Consider the following 25,881-nt stretch of genomic DNA (forward strand, 5'->3'; position numbering starts at 1 on the left):
GATCATTAATATAACAAAGCATTAACAAACCTACAGGCTGGTCACGCTGCTGTTGATATTATCTTTCAAATATGAAATAAAAAACAATACAGTGTATTTATTATCAACCCATTTTTTACTGTCTGACAACTCTTTTGAACTAATTGTTTGGGCAAACTTGGGTTTGTATTTACTCTCACCTATTTTAAGAAGTTACATCATATCTAATCTAATCAAAAACAGTGAGGAGAAGACACCAAAACGGGGTACTTTTGGGAACAACATTGGTATTTTTACTTTCACTTATATTTCTGTAGCTTTGTCCCAAAACGTCATGTCGGATTTACCCAGTTTATTGCCAGTTTATTCCCAGTTATCCAGATATTTTTTTAACACGGTCTTTTACGTCCTCCACGAGAGACCGACGCGTGACGTCATCGACAACGAGAGGTGTTCAGGATCCTCGGAGAGAAAGATCCCGCGCGCCCTGGCAACCTGATAAACCCCCAGGTAAACGCCGTTGTTTCAAACATTATATCTGCCAAGTCATGTTGTCTCAGTAAAGCCGAACGGGTAAACGGCCAGAAGACACGGTTAAAAGCGGTGTAAAAGGCTTGAGAGGGAGCGCTGATGCCCCGGCGCCTCAGTGAGACCGTTCACTTGCACGGCGGGCCTGTTCTGGCTAGCTAGCTTGCTAGCTAAAGCTAGTTGGGCAGTTGCCTTATCAAAAGACACAATAACCGCTTCTACATTGTGTGTCTATCTGACACCCCGTGTCTGTCTCACACACCGCTGACCACGAATACGCTGTGAATAGACCGACTAAGGGTGCTACGATCACTGTGTATCATCTAGTGCTAGTTCGCTCGTCGACTGTCTTGTGTTGTGGGAGACGGCGATGATGGCGCACACTCAGACCGAGGCTATTTGACGAGAATGCAGTCAATAGAGCAGGTAACACGTAATATAACTGTAATGTTGATCTTCCAAAGCTCGCTGTGATGATCATGAGACGATACGTGGGTGTCTTCGTGCGCTTTCAGCTCCGCTATTCACACTCACTGACGTCCATTACGAAACCCGGGCAGTAATCTGTGCCCTGTGGCCTAACGTTAGGATCTTGGCTTCTCCGCGAAGATCGCTCGCCAACAGTCATTACTTTGCAATTGTATCCTTTTTATTCACCAAATGTGGTAATGATATCCATCCCACATGGACGTGGTTGTGTCTGTGGTGTTCATAAGACTACTATTGGGGGGATATTACAGACATAAAGCTGACCGGTATGTCTAAACAGATTACTCATGCAGAGGCCCGTTACTTAACTAACTGTCCCTCACAGGCGTGTGACATGTTTTTCGTGTTGTTTTTAATGCTTGTGTGACAGCATATGGCTCGATCTTATAACAGGACAGTAGCCCACCTACAGTCACGTGCTTGTTTGGGTAGGCTTCTTTGCCTAAAGGTCCAAAAACACTAAATCAGTTTAAAGCTTTAGTGCCACTGTAAACCTATCGTATACCTTTTTTTTTTTTTATTTGCCATCATCCTTAAACATGTTGGCAGTCTATTATTAAGACTTTGTTGGTAACGAGTCAAAGCCATAGGTCAGTTTTGTGATTAACTTGTCACTGATAAGGTATAAAACAAATGTTATCAACCTTTGTGTAAATACAAGAGGACCAACTGGGTTAAAGGGCAGTTACCAGGAATGCAGTTAATCAAAAAGAAAAGCTCAGATGGTTGAGATATTAATAACATTACCGCAAATTAAGTTGAAATTGAGTAACTGCATCATACGTTTTTTTAAATAATAACTGACTTAAAGTGCTTGTAGATACTACTGGTTAGGCTTCACAGAGCTGAGCTTGTAATGACATACTTTAAAATACCAGTACATCATGATTGTTGGTTTTACATTTAAAACCATTGAAACTTCCTAAAACAGTTCAGGGTGTCAGGATGACATGCATGTGTGCTGCTTAGGTCTTATTTCTGTCTGTGAGTTTGGACACTATGTCCTACACTAAAGAACATACATTTCTTCTTCTTGTTTTTTTTTAATTCCTTTTTTGGGGTTTTCTTCTCCCTGGTTTAGTTGCCATGGTAACACCATCCATGGCCTAGTTGTGAATGACCTCTGAATGAGACGGTAGTGTGTGGTCAGGGAACTAAATCTGTCATAAATGCTTTGTTTATCACTTTTGAGTCATTGGCAGTAGTGTCATGAAGTCTACTACAAATGCGTCAATATTGCAGAACACAGAATTTTAGTTTTCTCTCTTCAGCCGCATGAAAACAGTGCGTCTTTGTCATATTGTGGCATGTTCGGAAAGCAATAGACAGTATTCACAACTTTTCATTTTTTGATGATCAATCGTTTTATTTATTTCATTTTTAGAACCGTCAATGTCCATACTGAACAAAGCTAACGTCATTAGAATCAGCCAATCTAACAACAATCACTGGTTGTTGGCTTGTCTGTCACCCATGTCATTTTCAGCAGTTGATTCACAATTTAAATGCAATACTCAATATAAACATCCTATGTTGGTTAGAACAAAATGCAATACTGGGGGGCTTGCTTTGAATAAAGTTGTGTTGAAATTGTACAAATTGTCGCCAATATTTTCTCGAGCTTTAGTTGGAGTGGACATTGACACGATCCAGTCGTACCCGACATATATCTCTACTCACAAACCTCCGTCAAACACCCTCTCATGTCACACTGTTCTGTTAACACGCACAATCACTCGCAAACGTCGCAGATCGCCAAGATCATTGTATATCGGCACAACCCTTGCAAAGTTACCGGCGTATTGATAAGCCCCGATGTTGGTGGTGTTTTAATAGTACCTTTTAATGTTTTGATGACAAAGAGCGTCGGGCTGAGCTCCTCCAACTACACACATAGACACAAACGCACAATCTAAGCGCGAGCAGAGAGGCCGCTGTGGGGAAGTGAACCAGGTGACGTGAAGGATACTCGTGTTGACGGCAACTACACTTGTTACTGTACATGCAATCAAATAGTTGCGATTAAAAAGCCAATACTTTATCAAAAACATCTGTGAACATCGGCCACTATGTTTACACAAGCACAGCAAGCACGATCGGCCAAAAGCTTATTTTTTGTAAACTACAAAGCAACCGGGAGGACAGAAGTCAGGAGGAATGACTGATACTGACGGATGTCTGTGTTCTTTATGCTTTATAAACTTCACTCAGAAGTGTTTGTTTTATTTACATTTTATAAGAGGGAAGGTCTTGTGGGTTTAGACATTGGCTGAATAAATGTATTGAGTATTACTCCGAAGTCCTAAATACTCACTCTCTTATAGCTCTGTTTTTGGTGTCTCCCAACTCCTGAGGGTACTACCTGGTGCTTTTGTTGCTAATTGCTCAATTATTTTCTCCAGGTGTTTTCTAACTCTGTCTTTTTGCCATTTGAAGCTGAGCAGAAATATGATTATTTTCGATGAAAACAGCTGCCAAAAACGACGCTGTTAAAGTAGTGACGGTAAATGAAAACTGTAAGGTTTGAATGAGCTGAAACAGTCTATAAAGTTCTGTAAATCCAATGGGAGCTGCAGATTTGGGAGATTATTCCCAGTAGGTTAAAGGACAGTAGTACGGGCACGGAAGCAAAGTACTGCTGTGGATGGTGGCAGCAGTATTTAGCCACTTAAATTAAAGGTCCTGCTTATGTACAAATTAGAGCCGCACGATATTGGAAAAAACTGACACTGCTTTTTTTTTTTCTTTTCTTTGATATTGTGGTATTAAAAATGAAGGAATAGCCCCACCCTAAGTTATGTAGGCTACATTTTAAACAAAGAGTTGAATCCAACGGGCAGATGCGCCTGCTCTCTGAGAGCAAACGGTCCAAACATGTAATATATACAGTTTATTACTCTTCTTCTCTGGACTGCCGCCGTAACATTCAGGAAAGTTTCTCGTAGACTGCAGCTGTAGGCTGCGAGCAGCGGCATGGCGGCTCCCCAAAAGTGAAGCCAAAAACATGTCAACCGTCAGCAGGTGGCTGGTAGTTGGGTTAGGCAGCGCTTGATTCGGTGTGCAGCTGAGTTTTCTATGAGTGCGGCATGCATTTTAAACGTCAATTTCGCAGGCGATAGTGTTCATTTAATTATCGGAGGCCAAAATCGTGTCGTAATTTTCGACTATAGTGCAGCCTAGGCCACTATGGTAGGACAAGCCCCTGATGAAAGTTATATATTTAATCGCTTCTAAAATGCATATGCTAATAAGTTGCTTCAAGAGGTACTCCAGTGAATTAGTGCCGTATGGCACTAAAATAAAGCTGAGGACTCAAAACAGACTGTTTAAAAGATAACGGTGAAATAATACAGGCAGAGCTATTCTGACTTTTAGTCTCTAGCACGGTTCAAGCTTTCTTTCAGAACTACAGAAGCATTATTCGTTAATTCTCAAATGACTAAAAGGCTTTTGTTATTATTGCTACTAAGTACCTCTTTCTCCACCCATCTCCTTTCTATTGTTTTTTCCCTCACAAAACTGAATACATAAGCGCGTGCTACACCATGTCAAGTTGGCAGATTGCCTGTTTTCTCCACTCTGTGTCCCTGCAGACTTCAGCTTCTCCGGCGCTCTGATGATTAATGGAAGTGCCTCAGACTTTCTCGCAGAGTCTCATCTCTGTGTGCACTTCTGCCTCTTCATCTGACCCAACCCCCCAGTCTAAATGCAACCCTTTTCTCCCCTTGCTCTTGCTATCATCCCTCCCTCCCCTGTGTCTGAATACGACCCCCCCCCCCCACACCCTTCCAGTGACGGGGCCATCGGTTTGGCCTCTTCTGAATTGCTGTAGGTTGGAGCTTTGTCGCTTTCGCAGCTGCTGTATTGTCTTTGGGAATTGTGCATATGGCGCGTGGACAGAGAAGTAGGTCTGTGTGGACGTTGTCAGTGTCTGGCTGCACAGATGAGCTACTTTATTTTTTGGGGGAAACCCAGCATTGTGCATTGCACTCACAAGTCACCTAAATTGACTCTACTTTGTACTTGGTAGATCTATACTTGCCTGATCTCTTAGGTTTTTGACATCTCACTCTGATTCAACTTGCCTCTGGTAGTATGTATGCAGACATTTAATGGGGCTAGTTTGATATACTGTGGTGGATACTCAAATGCAATATTATGTGTATCCAAAAATAGTTACTTGGTATTTAGCTGCTAAGAACTTTTTACTTTTGTGACTTATCGTCATATCTTTTGATAAGATCGGATTGAAAAAAAAAAAAAAAGAGGTCTGTACGTGGTCAGTGGGATGTCCTGAACATCAATACAGGAGGGTGCTCTGGTCACATGATCTGATCACTTCAGTTTTCTTTCACGTCCACAGTTTGACCACCGCTCTACGTTACGTCCTGAATTCAGATCATTCACATGAGTTCACATGCAGTCTTTCTACAAGATGCAGCCTCTGTTGTGTAAGTTGTTGGTGGCGTCGTGCACATACTAATTATTTATTGAGTTTTTTTATTTCTATGTAGCTTTGTGGTTGCTTGCTTTATGGGCAAAGTGGCTACAAGAGATGTACTCTTAAAAAATCTAATTGTTCCACTTTGTGTAATTTTAATATGTTTATTGCAGTGCTGCAATAATGGCTTTCCAATAGATTTGGCCTTGCTGGTTAAGTGGTCATTTTGGTAACCCTGACCAAGGTCTCTCTGCTTGAATTAAATGTGATTTAGAGATGCTCGTGTTTCTGGGACAGCAGAGTTCATATTGTTGATGTAGACCAATATATGTATTTGAGTAGTCCAGCCACTATATGAATGGCATTGGTCAATAAGGGCCGAAATAAATGGTTATTATTATTATTAATTAGTAAATGTATCAAAACGACAATATGAAAAGGGGTCACTCGTAGTATTGAACCTAAAAGGAATTATCTCCCACATCTATATCAAGAGAGGGTGTTGTGCAGATAAGGAGGGGGGGGGGGGGGGACAGAATAACTCGCAAGGGGGGGGGGGGGGGGGGGGGGGGGGCATGATGAAATGGACTGAGGAAAAGACAGGAAGGGGGTGGGGTGTTAAAGGTGTAAGAGTGTGAGCAAGAGAGAGAGAGAGAGCCAGCACCTAAAGCTATTGATGGGAAAGCGGGGAGGGGTGGAATGAGCAAGCGCGTGGGAGGGAGGGAGGGGTGAGTGGGCTGAATGAGGAAGCAGCAGAGCCATTTTTACTGTTGAGCAACTGCATGCTGGTCTTGCCTCTTGCTTGAGAGAGAGGGTGAGAGCTAGAGCAAGAGGAATAAAGCGCTCCTCCTGGATCTTACCGGAGCCCTCTCTCCCGTCTCTCGCCTTCCCCTCTCCGTCTTGCTTTCAGTTTGTGTCCATTTAAGTTGGGGGGGCCCTGGAGAGGACACACAATGGAGCGGAGAGCCTGTGGCAACTGGGCTGTTGTGCTGCTGAGAGGGGGATGGGGTAGAGAGAGGACCGGTTCACACAGCTAACACAGCCGGCCGGCTGGAGGCTTCCTTTCCTCCCCGCCTGAACCCACTGTTTCCAGGCCGGGGCCTTTTTTTTGTGTGGAACAAGCCGTCCTCAAACTTCGCTTGGACTACACTAAGGATTACTCATTGTGCTCTGTGGGATTTCAGGATACGTACTGGAGCCTGAAAAATAAATCCCTCCTGTGTTTTGGATAAGAGAAAGAGGGGAAAAAAACAAACTTCTGTGTAATTCTTCTTGCCCGTTTTTTTGGTTTCTGTTTAGCGGAGTTCATAAATGGATTACAAGATGCATGCCAAGTCAAACGATTTGCTGGATTTTCAAAAACTGGACGCCCTTCTGGAAAAAATTGCACATTCAGTCTCTGTGAAAAGGTAACGTTATCTGGCGAGGTTGACTCCCCCACAAAGTTTTCAGACATTTAACAGAGGCACTAAAGATTTTACAACCATACATTAAAAATAATATGATCATTTGAAATACATGGTTGAAAAACTGACGAGGTTGAATCAAAGACAGCCTTGAGTAATGGCTCTTGGGACTATCATGTGGTTAGCACTATCTCCCAGTTCTACATGGCCCAGCACGACTATCCAGTTTACATTTGTAGTGTTGAGATTGGTATTGTTATCCAGATTTCAGCCAGAAGCCATGAACCTACCCCCTGGTGAGAGAGGGAGGGGGTGGTGGAGGAAGGGTTAGTTCAGAGGAAGAAGGGGGTTGTGTGTGTGCGTGCGTGTGGCAGTTGTACAAATGTCTCCTGATTCTTGGCAGGGTTTGGCTTACTCATCCCAACCAGCTGGAAGTTAAACCTGAAAGGGCTGGCATGATTCTTGCCTTTTCCTGTTTATGGTGGGCCTGACTCATAGTTAGTCTATTCGAGTCCCTTGTGCTCATGCACTGACTCATTCAGGAAGTGCTTATGATCAATACTAGAGGAACGTATTGAGATTTACAACATTGTGTTGATGAACACCCATAAAGACAAATGTAAACAAAGCTGTCCATATTTGTTTTTGTGTTTAACTGCAGTTTGTCTGTAACACACTTAAGTCACACAGGCCATGGCTGGTTACTATTCAATTGGTAGGCTGCCAAAAGTAGGCGTTGGAATCAACGAGAATAAAAATACACTACACATGCCAAGAAGTGGGGAATTTGTTTTTCTTGAAGCAAAGTTTCAGAGGTACTCACAAGGAAGCAACCGATGGCACATGATACAAGGTGGACAAAGGTAGAATAGTTACATCCCTAATGCCGTGGATATTATCGGTGTATAATTCTTACTACTTTGCCAGTACTCGGCCTCACACTGTACAATTTTGAGAAATGTGTAGAGCTTATTATTCGTCTATTATTTCTCTACAGTTGTGTATAATGGCACTTAAGATAGCATTAGCATATTTAGATTGAGTCATAACATTGCCGGTACTACTGTTACTCGGCTGATTGTAATATATTGGTACTCGGTAGATGCATCAATTATTTTTGAATATAGAAAGTAAGAAAGTTCACCGTGACAGCCTTAATTAATTAGGTGTGCAGAGTTTTAGCGTAATCTTTTCCTAACAGACACATAACTATGAGTAAAAAACATTGAAAGCTTGTATAAATAAATCCATTTACGTTGCCTTCTTTAAAGCTTTATTTACACAGTTGCTTATAGCAGCACACGTGTTTGTATATTTGAATAATAAATTCAATTAACGCAGTCTTATTTTGGTTATAAAACAAATCACATATAAAAGGGCTGCTCCTGCTCTGGCTGTCATTATTCTCAAGTTAGAAAAATAAGGATAAAATACAATTCTTGGCTGCGTACCAGCTTTATTGGGGAGTACAACAGTTGCCCTTCAGGTGCCATTTGGTTGGGGGGTCTTTGGCTGACCAATTTTTGTGTGGCCTGTTCTGTTGGCTCTAGTTGACCCTAAATGGCCAGAGGCAGCAGGTGAAAGACGGCTCCTACTAACTATAAAGCCTTGAGAATCAATGATTCCAGCCGTTTAGTGCTGTTTCTTTTTATCTCTCACATGCACCTTATTTCTTTTGTACATAAGTCAGAAGACTACAGGCTGACGATAGCACTACAAAGTAAAACGCGACCTTTTACCTCGATGCTCTTGTCACATGGAGACCATGTGCCCTCATCGCAGGTTCACGTCATTGTGCTCTATGTGCTGAAAACACTGGTAACTGATGTCCAGGGGATACTTGACAATGAATCCTAGATCACTGAAATAAGGGATCAATCCGTCATCATTTAACATTGTCTAGGGATTATCTTATATCTTTTATTTTTGTACATCTCCTTTGTCTTTGTTATCGACCTACATTTTTAGGTAGGGTTATTGGCCATAGCCTGTATTCACCTCATCGGTGTATATCAGGACAAACTGTCCATTATTTACATTCGGACTGGATGAACTCGGTTGAGTTCACAAAACAGAAATACTCTCACATTTGTCATCTACTAACCAAAATGGAAACACTTAAGACATGAGTGCAAAGAGGCCAGTAAAGAAGAGCATCAATGGAATCAATATGTTGACGTGTAGTGGCAGATAGAGGAGCTCCCTGAGAAGTGTTGAAGGGGGTTTTATGAAAGAGGAAAAGGCCGGTGAATATGCAGAGATTGTTCTAGTCCTTGTCACTGTGGTCTTATTAATTATTTAGTCCTTTTACTTTCAGGAAAAACACAGGCCATCATTCTGACACTTAGTGAGGACCTCAGGTGGAGTCTGCAGGCCTACATTTTTGTCTGCAATCCCCCCCTACATGAATGATTTATAGTTTGGGGATGTAGACATCTTGTTGTTATGTTTTTCCTCTGCTTTCCAAGTAGGACAGTCACTGAGAGGCTGTACACAGGACCAGGCTTTCCTGGTGTGACATGTGAATCCCCCCCGTATTCAGAGCCACTTCCTCCCCAGAAAACATTCCACAGCAGTCGTCAGTGATCTATGTCCAGGTCAAAGATCAACTGGTATTCCAGAGCTGAGAGCCATGGAGGACGTGCTGCAACAGGAAGTGGACCTGTTGATTGACCCCTGTTGGGGGGCTTCTGTAGACTTGATTAGTCTTGCATGCCAACATTGCTCTTACACAAGGAACTGTTGCCTGGTGGTTGTCTTGCATTTACTTGGAATTTCTAGCTAATCAATTAATTAACAGAAAATACATGGATTTCTGACATTTTACAGACTAAACGAGTCATCAAAAAAGACAGAATAGTTGCTAATAAAAATTCAGACAGAGGGAGACAAACAAAATTAAAACTTTACTTTTGTTTGTAGTAAGTGTATTAGGGTTACTTACGGGAACACAAAGGGAACTAGAACAGGCTCAGCAGGTTCCCTTTGACAATATTATTTCAACATCTGTTGAAAGAACAGTTACTTCAACCGTGTTCATGTTTGTTGTTTCTGGCTTGTCAGGTGCAAAAGACCCAACTCATCACAAACCAAACCACTGCCACAATAATCTCCCAAATCTGCAAACCACATAATCATTTGGCATAATCCTCAATGTTTCCTTGAGACACAGAAGAACTTCATCAAAGAAATGTTGAGCTGTGCAGTTTGTTCCTAACAATGAGGCTTGTTCCTCTCTGGGATTGTTTGGGTTAAAGGCCCTAAATTATATTTATGCCTGCAACAGACTGTCCTTAAATAACATTGCGACATGATGCAAGAGGCCATTCCTTGACAAACTGCAGTAACTACATTTGACAGACAAGAATAGAGTAGGCCGTAAACCTACTGTATTGGTGGAGAGTGTTTTAAAGGTGAATGAAAACCTCTTTGCATATTTTGTGAGACACACTGAAAGGCATTTCCCTTTAGTTTGTCTCACAAAACTGGTATTTGTTAGGTGAACATAGTAGGCTCAAGTCATTAAGAATGTATTACTATAGTAACATGATACAAGTTGAATTACGTGTGTAAGCTGATCGCTAAAACCTGTCTCCATTTTCATGACGGGCAGTGCGGGATGGTCTTGTCCCTCACTATTTTTCACAAATCGACTTTCTGTGCGTGAAAGTGAAACAAAACGTGTGCAACCCTGAACATGCAGGTACCAGAAATAAGAGGACTTGCAACATCCCAATACACTTGATCGCTTAGGAAAATCCCACTAAAARTATGTTTGCACTGCTCTCTATGGGCTGTGTTTGTGCCTGTTCTACCAATGGTCACAACCCAACCATGTGATGGTACAGCTGATTGAAAACATGTACTGTGACTCGGCCTGTCACCATTTATTGCCATTTACTTATTATTAAACTTGATGAGTTGATTTGGATCCGAGCTTTCCCAAAGTGTGTTTACACTTGTCGTCGTTGCAGTGCTCTAATGTCAATGACTGTGGCTGTGAGAGTGCTTATCGCTCATGTTAATGAGCTATTAAGGACCATCTGGCAGTATTTCTAAGATGAGACTTGAACTCAATGCAGCGCTGGAGGCCAGCTGTACCAGGCTCATGTTGTGGTTTTTAAAGGCTCCATTACAGTAAAGTGGTGTCATTTTATCAACCTATCGCTGTTTTAGTTGTTCTATTATTTGCCTCTGCCCACTTAGTCATTACATCCACATTATTGATCAGTATTGATATATTTACATACAAAAATATACAAGTGGAGAAGTATGTGTTTATGTTCTTAGTTTGTTAGTCTGTGTGTGTGTATTGTGATGTTGGTTGAGGGTCTGGGAGGTTGTGTATTCAGGGTTAGGCGGTACTATCTACTAAAAAAGGCAAAAGTAATTTTAAAAAAGTAATATACTATCTAAGCTTGTCATGTTAGCAATGAGAGGAGGTTACCTTCCTGCTAACTCCCCTGAAGATGTTGAGGTAGACGCAATATCACGAACACCTGTGCAATCCAATGCAATAGCCTTGTCGTGTCAGAAAGCTATTAATTGTGCTCTGGTAACAGCTTGTGTTGACTAACACCAGGTACCAGAAATAAGAGGACCTGCAACATCCCAATACACTTGATCGCTTAGGAAAATCCCACTAAAAATATGTTTGCACTGCTCTCTATGGGCTGTGTTTGTGCCTGTTCTACCAATGGTCACAACCCAACCATGTGATGGTACAGCTGATTGAAAGCATGTACTGTGACTCGGCGTGTCACCATTTATTGCCATTTACTTATTATTAATTTCGCCACACCGGGATCATTTGATAGATATTGAAACTGAGTGAGTCAGAAATGTCTTTTCTTCTTCTCATATGTTAGATGTGGTTGGAATACCTGCTGTTAGCCCACAGATGTGATGTGTGGACGCTGTCAGTGGTTTTCTCTACAACAAATGGCTGTTTAGGCTGAAAGTTGCTGGTGGTATTGGTCAGAATTTCCTCGGCTTTAAAGTTTTGCACATTCGTGCCTTGGCCGAGACAAGTTCTGTGCTTATTTATTTGTGAGGTTTGTCTTGCCTCCAGCCACAAAAGTTCCATCTGTGTTAAAATGTCTTCTTTTGTTTTGTTCTTTCTTTCTTTAACATGTTGTCATTCAACATATTGGTCAGTTAGTCAGATTCTCCACTGTGTTCGAGTGCCTCGGGGAGACCAAGGCTGTGATCATGTGGTGTGCAAACTGCTTCCCTCTTCTCCGAAAGTGACTCATCAAGAATGAGATTCGTCGCAGATCTATACTGTGGTGTGTGTGTGTGTGTGTATACATCTCTAAGGCCCTGTTGTGGGGGTTGGTTTTAAGTCTGCAAGACTGGGGGGGGCATTTTGTTTCTAATAGAGGCGTGAATACCGTATGATCAGTGCTTTATCTATTTTTAGTCAAGTTTTCTAGTTTATTGTTTGGCCTTGTTGTCTTAACAGCCTTGTGTGTATCTTGAATGAGATGTCTCTGACTGCCCTGGAGAGGACATGATGTTGGACTGAGCGTTGCGTAGTGGAACACACAGTCTCCCAGCTGCCAGATGACGCTAACCCCCCCCTCACCCCCCACCCACATCCCCAAACACTCCCAGGTCCTTAGACAGTGTAGGAAGACAAAGATCTACTGAAAGCACATGCAAGAGCCAAACCTCTGAGCTCTTCTGAATACAGAGAATTTGTTCTCGTAAAGTAATTAATGTGTCGGTAGGAGGACATCAACTTTTATATATAAAGTCATAACTAAAGGCTGGTGGTTGAACCTTTTGTGGGTGTTCAGTGCTTGTAGTTTATTGTTATGCTAAATAGATAAGAAATGATGATGAGCACTATGAGGAGGTCTGTGTGCCACAGCATCGTGTACTTTTAACATTATTATCTTATCTTTAATATCACAATCCAAATCATATCCACGACTAGGGCTGCACCGAATATTTTAAAGCTTCGAAGCATTATTCAAAACGTTAACATTCAAATTATTATAATAATGAATATCTTACAGAAACGTTGCATGCAGTAGTCCATCTTCTCTTCCTTTATTGCACCCGTTTCTTGTCTCTTTAATTGTCTGTCGCACAACGTGCTTTTGTCTCGTGAAATATTCTGCTTCAATCCACATTTGTTGGTGCTTCCTAAACTGTCTCCCCTGCACGCACCAGTACTAACGAGGCGGTCTAGCAGCAATCTAACAGCACCATAACTTACATCATTAACCACAATAACCTATTTTATCCATTGTTCAGGGTGATAAAGTCATAAAATATGAAAACTGACATTCAAAGCTTCATTTGAAAACGTGCAGAAAATGACATTGGAAAGAGCCCTAACCATAACGTTAACTACTCTTAAGCTTGGTTTATACTCGTAGTGAGGCTCGCACCACAATGCATTTATTATCAACTTCTTTCTTTACAGGTCTTGTGTAAAGGCAATCAGTTATTCCATGATTATGTGGTATGAAGTTACAGTTGATTACAATTCCTCCTTAGCATTGTGTAGGTTGATTTATGCCGTTTTGCCGGTAACACTGGTTGTCTTTTTGCTTCATCAGAGTACATTTTGTTTGTCCGCCCTCTGGCGTTTCAGAGAATACCGCAACAAAGTAGCTTTGTAGCTTGCGCGCCATCTGTAGAGGGCCGCATCGTGGTGCCAAGCATGAGTAGAACAAGCAGAAATGGAGCATATGGAGAACGAAGAATGCGGGTTGTCGGATCCACGAAAAAGAGACGGAAAACTAGTTTGTAATTAAGGATTTAAAATGTACTTGTGCTGAGTAACAGGGCTCAGCTTGTGGACATGCCACTCTACCAGAAACATCTCTAAATGCACCGTAGAGCACAGAGTGTAGAGATTGTTTTATAACATCTTAGTTTTGATAGTGAGTTGGTTAAAATCGCCTTAATATTGGCGTGGGAAAAAAAACTTCAATTGTCTATATACTATCCACAAGCCTAATACCGTGTTCACTGATTTACTATAGTTTTTTAACTGTTGACCAGAGCTATATTTGCAGGACTTTTCATTTCGCAACCAGCCTATTAGAAATGTCATTTCCAATGGCCATAGCATCGACTGTGATTTTCTACTTGTAATGTGGGAGTTTAGTAACTGAGGCAAAATCAAGCCTATGACTGTCATGACATTAGGAAAGAAATGTCTGTAAATCAGCCAATATTTTTTATGAGGTAAATCAACTTCTGAGTATGAACACTTGAATACCCTGAAAGCATCAGGTCCTAGAAGTTGTAAAATGCAGAAGATTGCTGGAAGATCCGGGTAATTTTATACTTGGAAGTCAATTTTTTTTCTGTTTGAGCAGCTTTCATAGGAATAAATAGGGGCGCCACCTTCAACACTGTATCCAGTTCTCTTTATACATCCATTGGTGCTACCCAATACAGCTGCTCCAATGGAAGGAAAAAACAAAACATTCAATGTAGAGTAATAAGACTAGTATGCCGCTGCCTTTTGCAATCCAATTACAATAAGCTCGATATCAGAAGTCCACCTAACAATGCGCTGATTAATGATTCAAATAAAACTTTGTTAATGACTGTGTTACTAACAAAATAACGATAAATTGTATTGAAGGCTGTTTATAAAGACGCTAATGACTGTGCTTTTTTTTTTTTTTTTTTTACATTCTCCAGAGAGTCCAGCGAGGAGTGCAATGGGATCAGTGGTGCTCTGTCAGTGGAGTCTGTGCCGGGGCCAAGACTGAACTGGTGTCCTGCCAACACCACTACCCCTGCCCCTGCAGCTCCAGCTCAAGCTCCAGCTCTGGGGCCTGAGCCCAACCCTGTCAGAATGGGGGACGGCCTGGATGCAGCACAGATGTCGGGCAGCAGCAGCAGCAGCCAGGGGCAGGCCCAGCAAATGGGCAATCCCCCACCCCCAGAGTACATCAATCCCGACAGGCCAAAGCGCCAGACCAATCAGCTGCAGTACCTGCTGAAGGCGGTGGTCAAGGGCCTGTGGAAGCACCAGTTTGCCTGGCCCTTTCATATACCAGTGGACGCGATCAAACTTAACCTGCCGGTGAGTGCTAGCTTTGTCCCTCTGTGTGCATGATGCCACGTACCTCAAAACTGTAAACGCATTAGGCTGTACATCAATATGCTTCTCACAGTTTGACCTGCGATGATTTATGGTTATTCCCTCTACGTTTCTGTATGTGTAGTGTTAACCTACCGCTATGCAACTTTTTTTCAGGACTACTACACAATAATCAAAACTCCCATGGACATGGGAACAATCAAGAAAAGGCTTGAGAACAGTTACTACTGGAATGCCCAAGAATGTATCCAAGACTTCAACACGATGTTCACCAACTGCTACATATACAACAAGGTAACGTTGTAAGACTGGAGCCGTTGTTAACATGAAGTGCCAAAGATTCTGAAATGCCTCTACTTTGGCTAAGCGTATTTGTCTCCCCCTGCAGCCTGGAGACGACATAGTCTTAATGGCTGAATCTCTCGAGAAGGCTTTCCTCCAAAGGGTCACAGAAATGCCTGAGGAAGAAACTGAGATTGTTGTCATGATGGGGAAGGGCCGTGGCCGTGGCCGAAGGGAAGGAGGTATGTCACTTACCGCTTTACACTATGTTTTCCTCTTTGGGCTGACCTCTGTGAGACATGATATTTATCCAGGTGTCTTCTTCTTCTCCCCTCAAGGTCTGAACTTGAAACCAGGGGCCATCATTGATTCATCGTCCACGACTCCTCAAACACGTGGTCTGTCAAATCTCTCAGCACCACCGCAGCAGACCAGAGGACCAGTGCAGGGCCCGCCTTCACTACCTCCCCAGCCTTTGATGCAGGTCCTGCCGTCCCACATGCCCCCAATGTTACCTAGCCACGCGCCACAGCTTGGAGCTCCCTACTCCCTGGGCCAATCGGACTGTGCTCCTCAAGGTCCCATCATGACTTCTGTGCCTCCCCCTGCTCAGACCTCCCTTCCCCCAGCATCCATCCAGAGCACTGCCCCCATGCTGCAGAACCCTATAACCATGACCAAAGTGAGTTTTGATAGACACAAGGAAATATGCTTGGGAAAGTGGGCACGTTTTTGACAATGCTCGGGGCTTTAGACGGGTTTAGTTAAGTTTTGTCAACTCATTCTAATCACTTGTTTTTGTTGTTCTTTTACACCATTTCTCTGCTCTCTTTGTATTCACGTCTATCTAGCAAAGAAAGAGCCAGAAAAGGAAAGCTGACACTACAACGCCCACAGCAAATGATCAACTGAGTGAGTCTTCACCAGCAGAGTCCAAATCTGGGAAGACACTACCCAGGCGAGAGAGCACCCGGCCTACAAAACTGATAAAGAAGGACGCACCAGACTCCCAGCATCACATAGGCATGGTGATGGGACTGAGTGGACCAAGTGGAGGTCATAGCCCCAAACCACAGGATCAGCTGGGTTACTGTGCTAGTCTGGTTAGGGATATGTTGTCCAAGAAGCATGCTGGTTATGCCTGGCCATTTTACAAACCTGTCGATGTGGATGCACTGGGACTACACGACTATCACGATATCATCAAATATCCAATGGACCTCAGTTCCATCAAGGTGTGTTGAAGATGTCATATATTTTCAGCTGAACAGAGAGGGTTCGTGACATGGCAGGTTAATACATATCCTTGATGTGTTTAATAGGCCAAGCTCGAGAACAGGCAATACCGGGAACCCCAGGAGTTTGCTGCTGATGTGCGATTAATGTTTTCCAACTGCTACAAATACAATCCACCAGACCACGAGGTGGTAGCTATGGCTCGCAAGCTACAGGTAAATATTGGCTATCATGCAGGCAATGTTGCCACGGCATGTGTGTGTATACATTTGTTTGTCCATGTTTGTATATGCCCAGTCCATCACATCTTCCAATTGTTTGTTCTTGTGGTGTTTTGACTCTCTTCCTAAAAATGTACACGTATGCTTTGCTTAGCTCGTTTGTTTCTTTTCATTTTATAGGATGTCTTTGAGATGCGCTTTGCCAAGATGCCAGATGAACCTGAGAGCAAGCCTCTAGTTTCTGCCCCAGCTCCTACACTTCACCATCCTGCCCCTGTTAAGCCCCAGCCTCCTCTGGCCCACGTTGCTTCATCTACAGACAGCTCCAGTGATTCGTCCTCTGAGTCCGAGTCTTCAACCGATGACTCTGAAGAGGAAAGAGCCCAGAGGTTGGCAGAGCTCCAGGATCAGGTCAGTGACCAGAGTAGATTCAAGATGGCAGCAAATCCATTGTCCAATTCTCGTTACAATGTTGTTGAGAACTGGTCTTCTTCTCTTGATGCAGTTGAAGGCTGTCCATGAGCAGCTGGCTGCCTTGTCCCAACCACAAGCCAGCAAACCAAAGAGAAAGGAGAAGGAGAAGAAGGAGAAGAAAAAAGAAAAGCATAAGAAGAAAGGAGGCATGTCTAGCCTTGTCGATGAGATCCAGGATGCTATACCTGTTCCGCAGCTCTCTAAGAAGACAAAGACTAGTAACAATAACAACAAAGAGGTTGTACCCAAGAAGAAACCTAGGTGGGTAATACACTTGTATGAACTGTATTCATGTCATGTGGATGCTCGGTCATCTGAGGACACAGGAAGTGCGTGTCCTGTAAATAGATATAATCCTTAAACAGTTGATTGTGGTATTAAAAGAATGATTGATTGGTATGTATGTTGAGAGATACAATGCAGAATGTTTCATGATTGGTAGGGGATCTTTGTTATATATTCTTCACCTGTAGTGTCACAACATGTGTCTGTTTTTAGTTATGAAGCCTTTTAAGCTGTGTTTGTAGAGAGTTGCTGTTTAGATAAAGTGTAGTCAGTACATATTGATGAATTACACATTTGTGTTTTGCCTCTAGTAAAAAGGAAGGGATGAAAAGCAATCATCCCTCCAACCTGCTGCCTGTACCCGGCCTGGAAGACGATCTGGGGGCCGCTGGGTCATCAGCAACGGGGGAAAAATGCAAGCCCATGACGTACGAGGAGAAGAGGCAGCTAAGCTTGGACATCAACAAGCTTCCTGGTGACAAGCTTGGCCGTGTAGTCCATATCATCCAGTCCAGAGAGCCCTCACTCAAAAACTCAAACCCTGATGAGATTGAGATTGACTTTGAGACGCTAAAACCCTCCACTCTGCGCGAGCTGGAGAGATACGTGTCTTCCTGCCTCCGCAAGAAGAAAAAGGTTCACGGTAAGTCCCACTAGAAAACCAGCAACGGTAGTTATTCACCCGAGTCTGTAATTCTTTTGTTTATTTACGCCTCATTGGAAATCCATGAACACATAGTTGTTGGTTTGCAGTTGAGAAGCCTGTGGAGTCCATGGCTACCTCCAAAAAGACTGGATCCTCTTCAGAGAGCAGTGGCTCCAGCACAGACAGCGAAGCTGAGGGGACAGGTGACTTACTGCAAATATGGCAATTCAAATGCCCACAATGAAAGAGGAAGTGCTTAATCTTAATTTCACTTTATTTATTTTTTTAGGAATAATTAAGCATCAGAAGAAGAAGGGCCATTCTGTGAAGGAGGGGAAAAAGACCCATCCTCATGTACACATTCAGAGTGGCCCTGCTCAGATTGGGCTTCATTCCCAAATTGCAGGCCTTCAGTCCAGCAGTCAGATGAAGCAGCAGTCTCAGCCACCCCCTGCAGGCTTCCCTGCTCCCCCTGTAGCTGCTCTGGAGTCTTCCCAGTTACTGGAGACTAGCTTTGACTCCCTGCCACCCTTCGGCCAGCCCCTCATGCATCTAACCCACCACACGGGCAACTCCTCGCCCGCACCGCCACACCTCAACGCTCATTCTGCTGGGCCAGTGTCCCCTGAGACCCACCCCTTCCTCAACCAACATCCCGTCCTCACATCTCCAGGTAAGGCTGTGTGCAGGCTGCTTCACTTTTGATAGCTCCACTACTAATCACTACTTGGATTTTCATTGTTTCTGTAGGTGTAACTGCAATCCCTCCCAAGAATAATGCTCTTACAATGTCAAACAGTCCCCAATTAGTTTAGCAAAATGAATATTAAATGAAACATGTCCAGGATCACAAGCACAACATTTGTTGTATTCATTATTTGTTGTGTCTCTGCCTCCTTTCCTGGAACTGTGCAACCTTAGCTTTGCACATTTCCATGCCTCAGCAGCCTTCTCGACCCAGTCACAAGGCAGCGCCTCTTCATCCCAAACCCCCTCAGCAGCAACCAGCACCTCCTCAGCAGCAGCCAACCCTGCAGCCGCCGCAGCAGCCGCCGCAGCAGCAGCAGCAGCAGCTGCCACAGCAGCAGCACCTCCAGCCCCAGTCAGCACCACCACCCCCACCACAGCACCAGCTTTCCTCTCAGATCCTCCACCCTCCTCAGCCCCTGCACCAGCGACCCTTGTCCCCTCCAACACTCACACCCCAGGGCTTGCTGTCTTCCCAGCCTCCCCAGATGCTGCTGGAGGATGATGAAGAGCCAGGGTCTACAACGCCTATGAACCAAGTACAATTATACCTGCAGCAGTTCCAGCAAGCCCGTCAGCCCCAGCAGTCCATGCAGTCGCTCCAACCGCAGGCTCGTCAGCAGCAGCAGCAGCAGCAGCAGCAGCAGCAGCAACAACAACAACAACAACAACAACCAGGACAGATCTCTCTCCTGCAGTCTGTCCACGGACAATCTCAACTATCCTCTCAGACCACACTGCCTCCTCCCCAGCTCCCTTTGCAGACCCCTCAGCCCGCCCCATCACATCAGGCCCCGGCCCAACAGATGCCTCTACTCCAGGCCCGCCACATGCAGCATTCTCAGCCGCAGCAAAAGCAGCCCCAACAGCAACAACTGAACTATCAGCAGGGTCCAGGACTAGCTGGTCAGTCCCAGGGATCACAACACAAGGTATCCATGCCCAGCAACAAAGCACAGCAGATCATTCTGCAGCAGCAACAGCAGCAGCCCTCCCCTCGCCCAACCAAGGCTGAACCCTACAACGCTGGTTAGTTTGTGAAGACGAGACTAACATTAATTGTGTAACTGATGGTAGAAGCAAAAATTGTTGCTGTACAAATACATTTCGTAGGCTGAAGTTGTATGCCGCTCCCCTCTATTGACAGGTCACATAAGAGATAACCCATCGCCTCTCATGATGCATTCCCCACAACTTCCCCAGTATCCACCTGTCTCTCACCAGTCCCCACCTCACAACATGCAGCCCAAAAAGGTGAGAAACCCTTTTTAGAAACCCTTAAGTGCAGGGCTAACATTATGTCTCCACATGCCTGTGTCTGACTTTGACTCCATTTGCTTGTCATGCAGCAGAGGGGCCCTGGGAGCCATGGTGTACTAAAGGAGGAGAAACTTTCTCCCTCACCAGCGATGAGAGGAGAGCCATTCAACCCTGCCATGAGACCAGACCATCATAAACAGCCCGATAACAAGCCTTCTCAACCAGGCCACGGCCAACAGAGTGAGTCCCAAGGCTTCTTGTATTTTCTCTCGCTTTCTGCGGCTAAAACGCCAGAGAAGAAGAAGCTACACAAGATATTGAGACTGTGTGTGTGTGTGTCATTGTGTTGAGCAGATGTGAAGTCCATGGACAGCTTGCGACCTGTCATCCGCTCCTCCGAATCCAGTGGACTGCCCTCCTCTCTGCAAGAAAAGGATAAGTTCAAGCAGGAGTCCAAGGTGCCCATTGCCCCCAAAAAGGTACAGGTGGGTGAAATAGTCACTTTAGAAAAAATATATATATTTTTTTGCATTTTGCAAGATTTTTGATTGCAACTTAATGTTTTCTCAGGATGTGAAACTGAAGAATATGGGCTCATGGGCCAGCCTGGCACAAAAGTCCACATCTACACCCTCATCTGCAGTGAAGTCGTCTAGTGACAGTTTTGAGCAGTTCCGTCGCGCTGCCCGGGAGAAAGAGGAGAGGGAGAAAGCTCTGAAGGCCCAAGCCGAGCAGTTGGAAAAAGACAGACTACGCAGAGAGCAGGACAAACTACGGTAAGCTTGTCCAGAAGACGACCAATGACTAAATATATAGGGCGGCACAATGTTTACCTCATGAGGGACTTTGTAGAGTTTTGAGGAGTTACACCTGTCTTAAAGTTCTTTATTTGGTCCACGAATCTAAATATAATATCTAAATCCCTCATCTGAGGGGCCTTGTTACCCTCTACAGGCAGAAAGGGCTTACCTATCATTTAAACACGCACCATCGTGAGTTGAGCTGAGGCTGACGGAATTAGTTGTGTCTATGTTGGGTTCACGTAATTATAGATTGAGCAAAGCCTCAACTGCCTTAAAAAGTCAAATATTTTATCGTTGATGCAAACAACATCAACAAGGTACAGATGTCAACATTAAAAACACAGCCGCAATAATAACCCTAAAGACAAAAATGCAGGTTGTACTATGAGGTGATGTGTTATGCCCTCTAGTGGCAATATTGTAGGACCACCACAGCCACTGAGAATCGAGTGTAACTAAGGACATGTTTTGGATGTCAACATTTGAACCAGAAAAGATTATCATCGGTTATATCCATCGGTTGGTGGGACGTGATGTCAGTCCTCAACCTACTTATGGGCATCTACTCTTCTTCAAGCCATCAGATGTTTACAGTGGCACTTGATACCCTGCTTCATCTGAATCTGACAGAGCAAAGCTCTTTAATAGGACACTGATCATCAAACCCCACAGTAATGAACCTCATGTAAAGTACTTGGTCAAAAAGCTGAGGCTTATATTAAGCCTTTATTTCATAAATGGAAGATTATAAAGTTAATAAGAGAGTTATTGGCCACCATATGTTTACCTGTTTTGCACATGGCAAGATTTTAATACTTGAGTAAAATCATCATGTCTAAAGCAGGGCTGCAAAAGAATTCTGCATTCCATTGCCGGTATTTGACACACCTTAGACTTTCACTATAGCTGGATAAAGCAAAACTCAGTTCTACGGTCTATTGAACAATAGTGAGCCTCAAATCCAGAGAAAGCTCTGCTCAAAAGTGTTCGATATTTTGCCCCAAATATCCACCAAGATTACAAACCCGCTTGTCATTTCCTTTAACTGAAACCTCTCTATTTAAATCGTTATGCATGTTGTAAATCTTGTTTTCTCTCCTTGTAGTTTTATATTTAGCAGATCCATTCTCCCTGTGACACATCCAGGATGAAACCAAACGTGAACCCCCTTCAGCAATGTCAAAAGTATTTGGTTTCACCTGATGGGAATTATTGGCTTAAATGTTTTCCAGAGGTCGAGATGAAGAGGACATCATGGAGCCAAGCAGAAGGGTGCACGAGGAGCCACGCAGGCGTCTGGAGCAGCAACACATTCAAGCTCCTTCGCAACAGCAACAACAACAACAACAACAACAACAACAACAGCAGCAGCAGCAGCAGCAGCAGCAGCAGCAACAACAACAACAACAACAGCAGCAGCAGCAGGAGCCCCAGCCAGTTGCCATTCAGCAGCCTCCTCAACCCCCAACACCGCCTCAGCCTGCCGCACAGAACCCACTTGACCAACAGAGGGAGCTAGCACGCCGCCGAGAGCAGGAAAGGAGGAGGCGAGAAGCGGTGAGTTACTTGTCTTTAAGCCTTTGTTGTCTCATTTCATGCTGTAGGAGCAATTTTCCCGAAGTTTGAAGATGCACTCTGAAATAATGAACGTAATTGAAATGCTTAGTTGTTCTTTCTCTCTCTCCAGATGGCGGCAACTATTGACATGAATTTCCAAAGTGACTTAATGGCTATCTTTGAGGAGAACCTGTTTTGAGGAGAGGAGCAACTCAAACATAACTGCAAAAAAAAGAAAAAGAAAAAAAAAAGGAAAATACTTCACTTCCTCTTAAGAGGGATTTGCCGACCACGCACCACAGAGGGACACGGACTGTATGTAGATGTGACGGGCCCTTGGATGGAGTACAAGCGCTGGACGGGCGCTCACAGGTCGCTTTGTCCCTGTGGACTGAACACACACAACGCATGGGGATAATCTCACTGTCTTGGATGTCATATCCTCGGAATCTGGCATTGTCTGCCTGATATATCTAACAGGAGAAAGAGGACCCCCGGTTGGCACAGTTGCCTTTGTCACTTGCTTTTTACAGTGTGTGTGTGTGGCCGCAACAATGAATTGCAAGAGTAAGGACATCCCAATAACTATGAAAATGCTCTGATAATGTACTGACAGACTGTGCAGAGATGTTTTGAAACTGCCAGATATCTGAGGTGGTGAAGAAGACTGGTCTTTTATGTTCTGTTTTGTTTTGATTGTTGTAAGTGAACAAATGAAAGGGGTGGGGGGGGTGGGCAACAACTTCCATACTGTAAATCATGTATATTTCTCAGCAGAGAAGGTACAGTTTGCCTTACACCTCTTTCCTAAGCAGACAATTATGTTCTTTGGCCTGCACACGAGGACAAACCAGTGATATTTACAACCAGGAGTAGGAGCCGTGCAGACCTTTTTTCATCATCTAGTATCTACTGTAAAGAAGTATTTTCTTATACTACAATAACTGTTTATTTTGGATCTTTCTTTTTTTTCCTCTTTCGGTCTAAACCTTCATACATCACACTCCGCCACCTCTGTCTATGCCAAACAACTCACTATATTTTATGCTAAATGACTTGTCCTAAATCATGGTAGGTAGCTAGTGACAAAAAAAAACAAAAAACCTGAATATATGCATTATCATAGTTCCAACAAGTATTTATCAAATACAGAATCAGTTGATGTTTTCATCCTGCCTTGTATTTTTCTTTTACAACATGAACGTTTGCAGACGATGGGAAAGGTCCAGCCGTTTCTGAGCTTTAGTTGGAATATGATTTCACTACAAGTGTCGCACCATTCTTTGTATTACACTTTGAGACATAATGTTGATATCATTGGCCTGTTCACAACAGTCACACTACCGGATCAGTTCAGAAACGAATAGATGAGGACCCCCTTGCTGTTCCCTCTGTGTGCACTCTGACCTTACGTAAAGGTTTTGATCAAATGTCAACAGATAGTGCTCGAGGCAGGAAGGGGACGATCAGGGGAATGAGACAAACACTTAACACCTTTCTGGAGCTGTTACTTGAATCAGGTTTAGTAAAATAAAATAAAAAATAGCCAAAGGGACTGGAATGAGCTCCCAGTTAGTTTTTGCATCAAATTGTCTTCAAATGACAGACTGTCAACAATACAAAATAAAAAAGACAAACAAATGTTTCGCAACAGAAAACTCTGAAATAACGGTTTTGATTTATCTTTGTTCTCGTTTGATAATAGTTGATGTGAGTTATGATTCTGTTCTTGGAAACATTGTTTGGACCGGGGATGGGGGTTGAAATCTGAATGCGTCTCGTCCTCTTCACTTGTCTCTGTTATGGTGTTTTTCTCCAGTGCCTGTATTGTATTGCAATTCTCGTTGGCTTATATTACACTTCGAGGGGGTTTAGAAAGGGGCCAGGTCAGGATTGGGTGGTGTAATATTTGAACGGGGAGGGAGATTTTTGAAAGAGTTTGTGTAAAAAAAATAAAAAATAAAAATAAAAAAAAAGAAGAAGGAAAGGACAGCGTTTTATATTTTACCCGTTGTCAATATTCGGGTTTTAAATTTAGTTTTAGCTGGACTTCTGAGTGTACACATCTGAAAAACTTTCTCATTTTGTTCAATCAGCAGATTTTAGGTAGATATATTTCAGCGTTGCCACACTAGCGTTTGAGTCTGGTCTGGTCTGTGAGTGTGACTGTAAATTTGGACGGCTGTGTGACTGTATGTGTTTTGTTACTGTTAATTTTTTTTTTGTTGAAGTGTGTGGTGCATGAGTCATTTTCTCTGATTGCAGATAAGCATTCTATTTGAGAATAAACAGATAAACCGTACTTCAGGAGAACTTGTTTAAGTGCTTAAGTCACCTTTTTAATTTCTATGAAGTCCACCATATATGAAATATAGAATTTTTATTGTTAGACTGGTTTTGAAAGAGTAAAAAAAAAAAAAAACTTCATTCCTTTTTAGCCTGTTTTTCCTTTTTCACAGAAACTGTTAATGTGCCATGAGTTCTACAGAGAATGTGCTGACCCGCAGCTCAGCCCAGAGTTTGCTTTATTCAGGTATTTTATTTTGTGTTACATTTGTTCTGTTTTGGGAGTTTTGTTCAAACATTTTCCTCGATTTATTGTTTGGTATGTGAGTGATCTATCGAGGTCTCTGATTCAGTCTGTTATGATCATTGAATAAACTCATCTCTTTTATAGAAAATAAAAAAATATACTAAATTCTGTTTTTTTTTTTTTGTTTTTTTGTGAAATGCCTCTTAGAACTGGTATATAGCTCACCTATTCTCATTTAGCAGCATTCTCAAGACGGAGCTTTAAAGTCATTGTTTTAGACATGCCAACTGCACTTAAATTCCAAAACAGTATTGCCACCATTGCCACAGACAAATGGGGTAATAACTTCTGCACTTTTGACACCTGTTGCTTTTTTGTCTGATTTTTAGCATATTATGTTGTGACTTTTAATAGCATACTATACTATGATTTTCGACATTTTTTATGAAATACTATACAATTTTATGAAAGCCTGCTATACTATTACTTTTTATGACATACTATACTATTACTTTTTAAGGAATGCTTTAGTTTTACATTTTTGTCAATTTTATATATGACATACAAAACTGCCATTTTTTATACTATACTTTGAGATTTCATGACATTTTTACGACATACTATGACTTTTTAATGACCCTTTTAAGAGTTACTATACTGTGACTTGTTTTATGATACGACTTTTTATGACATTTTCAAGATGTACAATAATATGACATGCTGTACTTTAATTTTAATGTTTCTTTTTTAATCTTTGTAATTTAAAGCTAGTTTTAGTTTTAAAGTTTGGTGCAACATGATTTAAAGTTAGGCCATCGCCTGGGTGAAAACCAGGAATCCTGACCGCTAGACCATATGGGACTTGATTTTTGATAAAATGTATGATCTTTTTCGACATACTATATTACAACATGTTT

The 25,881-nt window shown here is 42.8% G+C and overlaps 1 protein-coding gene across 5 annotated transcripts; it reads left to right on the forward strand.

Moving 5' to 3' along the window:
* Positions 1-400: 400 nt before the first annotated feature.
* brd4 (bromodomain containing 4) lies at positions 401-25,134 on the forward strand. 5 transcript variants are annotated; one of them, XM_031867756.1, is made up of 19 exons: positions 401-489; positions 14,515-14,902; positions 15,077-15,214; positions 15,309-15,444; positions 15,541-15,884; positions 16,054-16,437; positions 16,525-16,653; positions 16,840-17,070; positions 17,165-17,394; positions 17,730-18,061; positions 18,172-18,267; positions 18,354-18,737; positions 18,986-19,840; positions 19,959-20,065; positions 20,161-20,311; positions 20,426-20,556; positions 20,642-20,847; positions 22,107-22,431; positions 22,562-25,134. In XM_031867756.1, exons 2-19 carry the CDS (start codon positions 14,672-14,674, stop codon positions 22,628-22,630), a joined length of 4,479 nt encoding a protein of 1,492 aa, XP_031723616.1. In that variant the 5' UTR covers positions 401-489; positions 14,515-14,671; the 3' UTR covers positions 22,631-25,134. The 5 variants fall into 5 exon arrangements, with proteins under 5 accessions (XP_031723616.1, XP_031723617.1, XP_031723611.1 ...); XM_031867757.1 differs by lacking the exon at positions 401-489 and adding an exon at positions 503-933; XM_031867751.1 differs by lacking the exon at positions 401-489 and adding an exon at positions 6,097-6,846.
* Positions 25,135-25,881: the final 747 nt, after the last annotated feature.

Source organism: Anarrhichthys ocellatus, unplaced genomic scaffold, assembly GCF_004355925.1.
Source record: "Anarrhichthys ocellatus isolate YVR2014 unplaced genomic scaffold, GSC_Weel_1.0 scaffold40, whole genome shotgun sequence".
NCBI classification, from domain to species: domain Eukaryota; kingdom Metazoa; phylum Chordata; class Actinopteri; order Perciformes; family Anarhichadidae; genus Anarrhichthys; species Anarrhichthys ocellatus.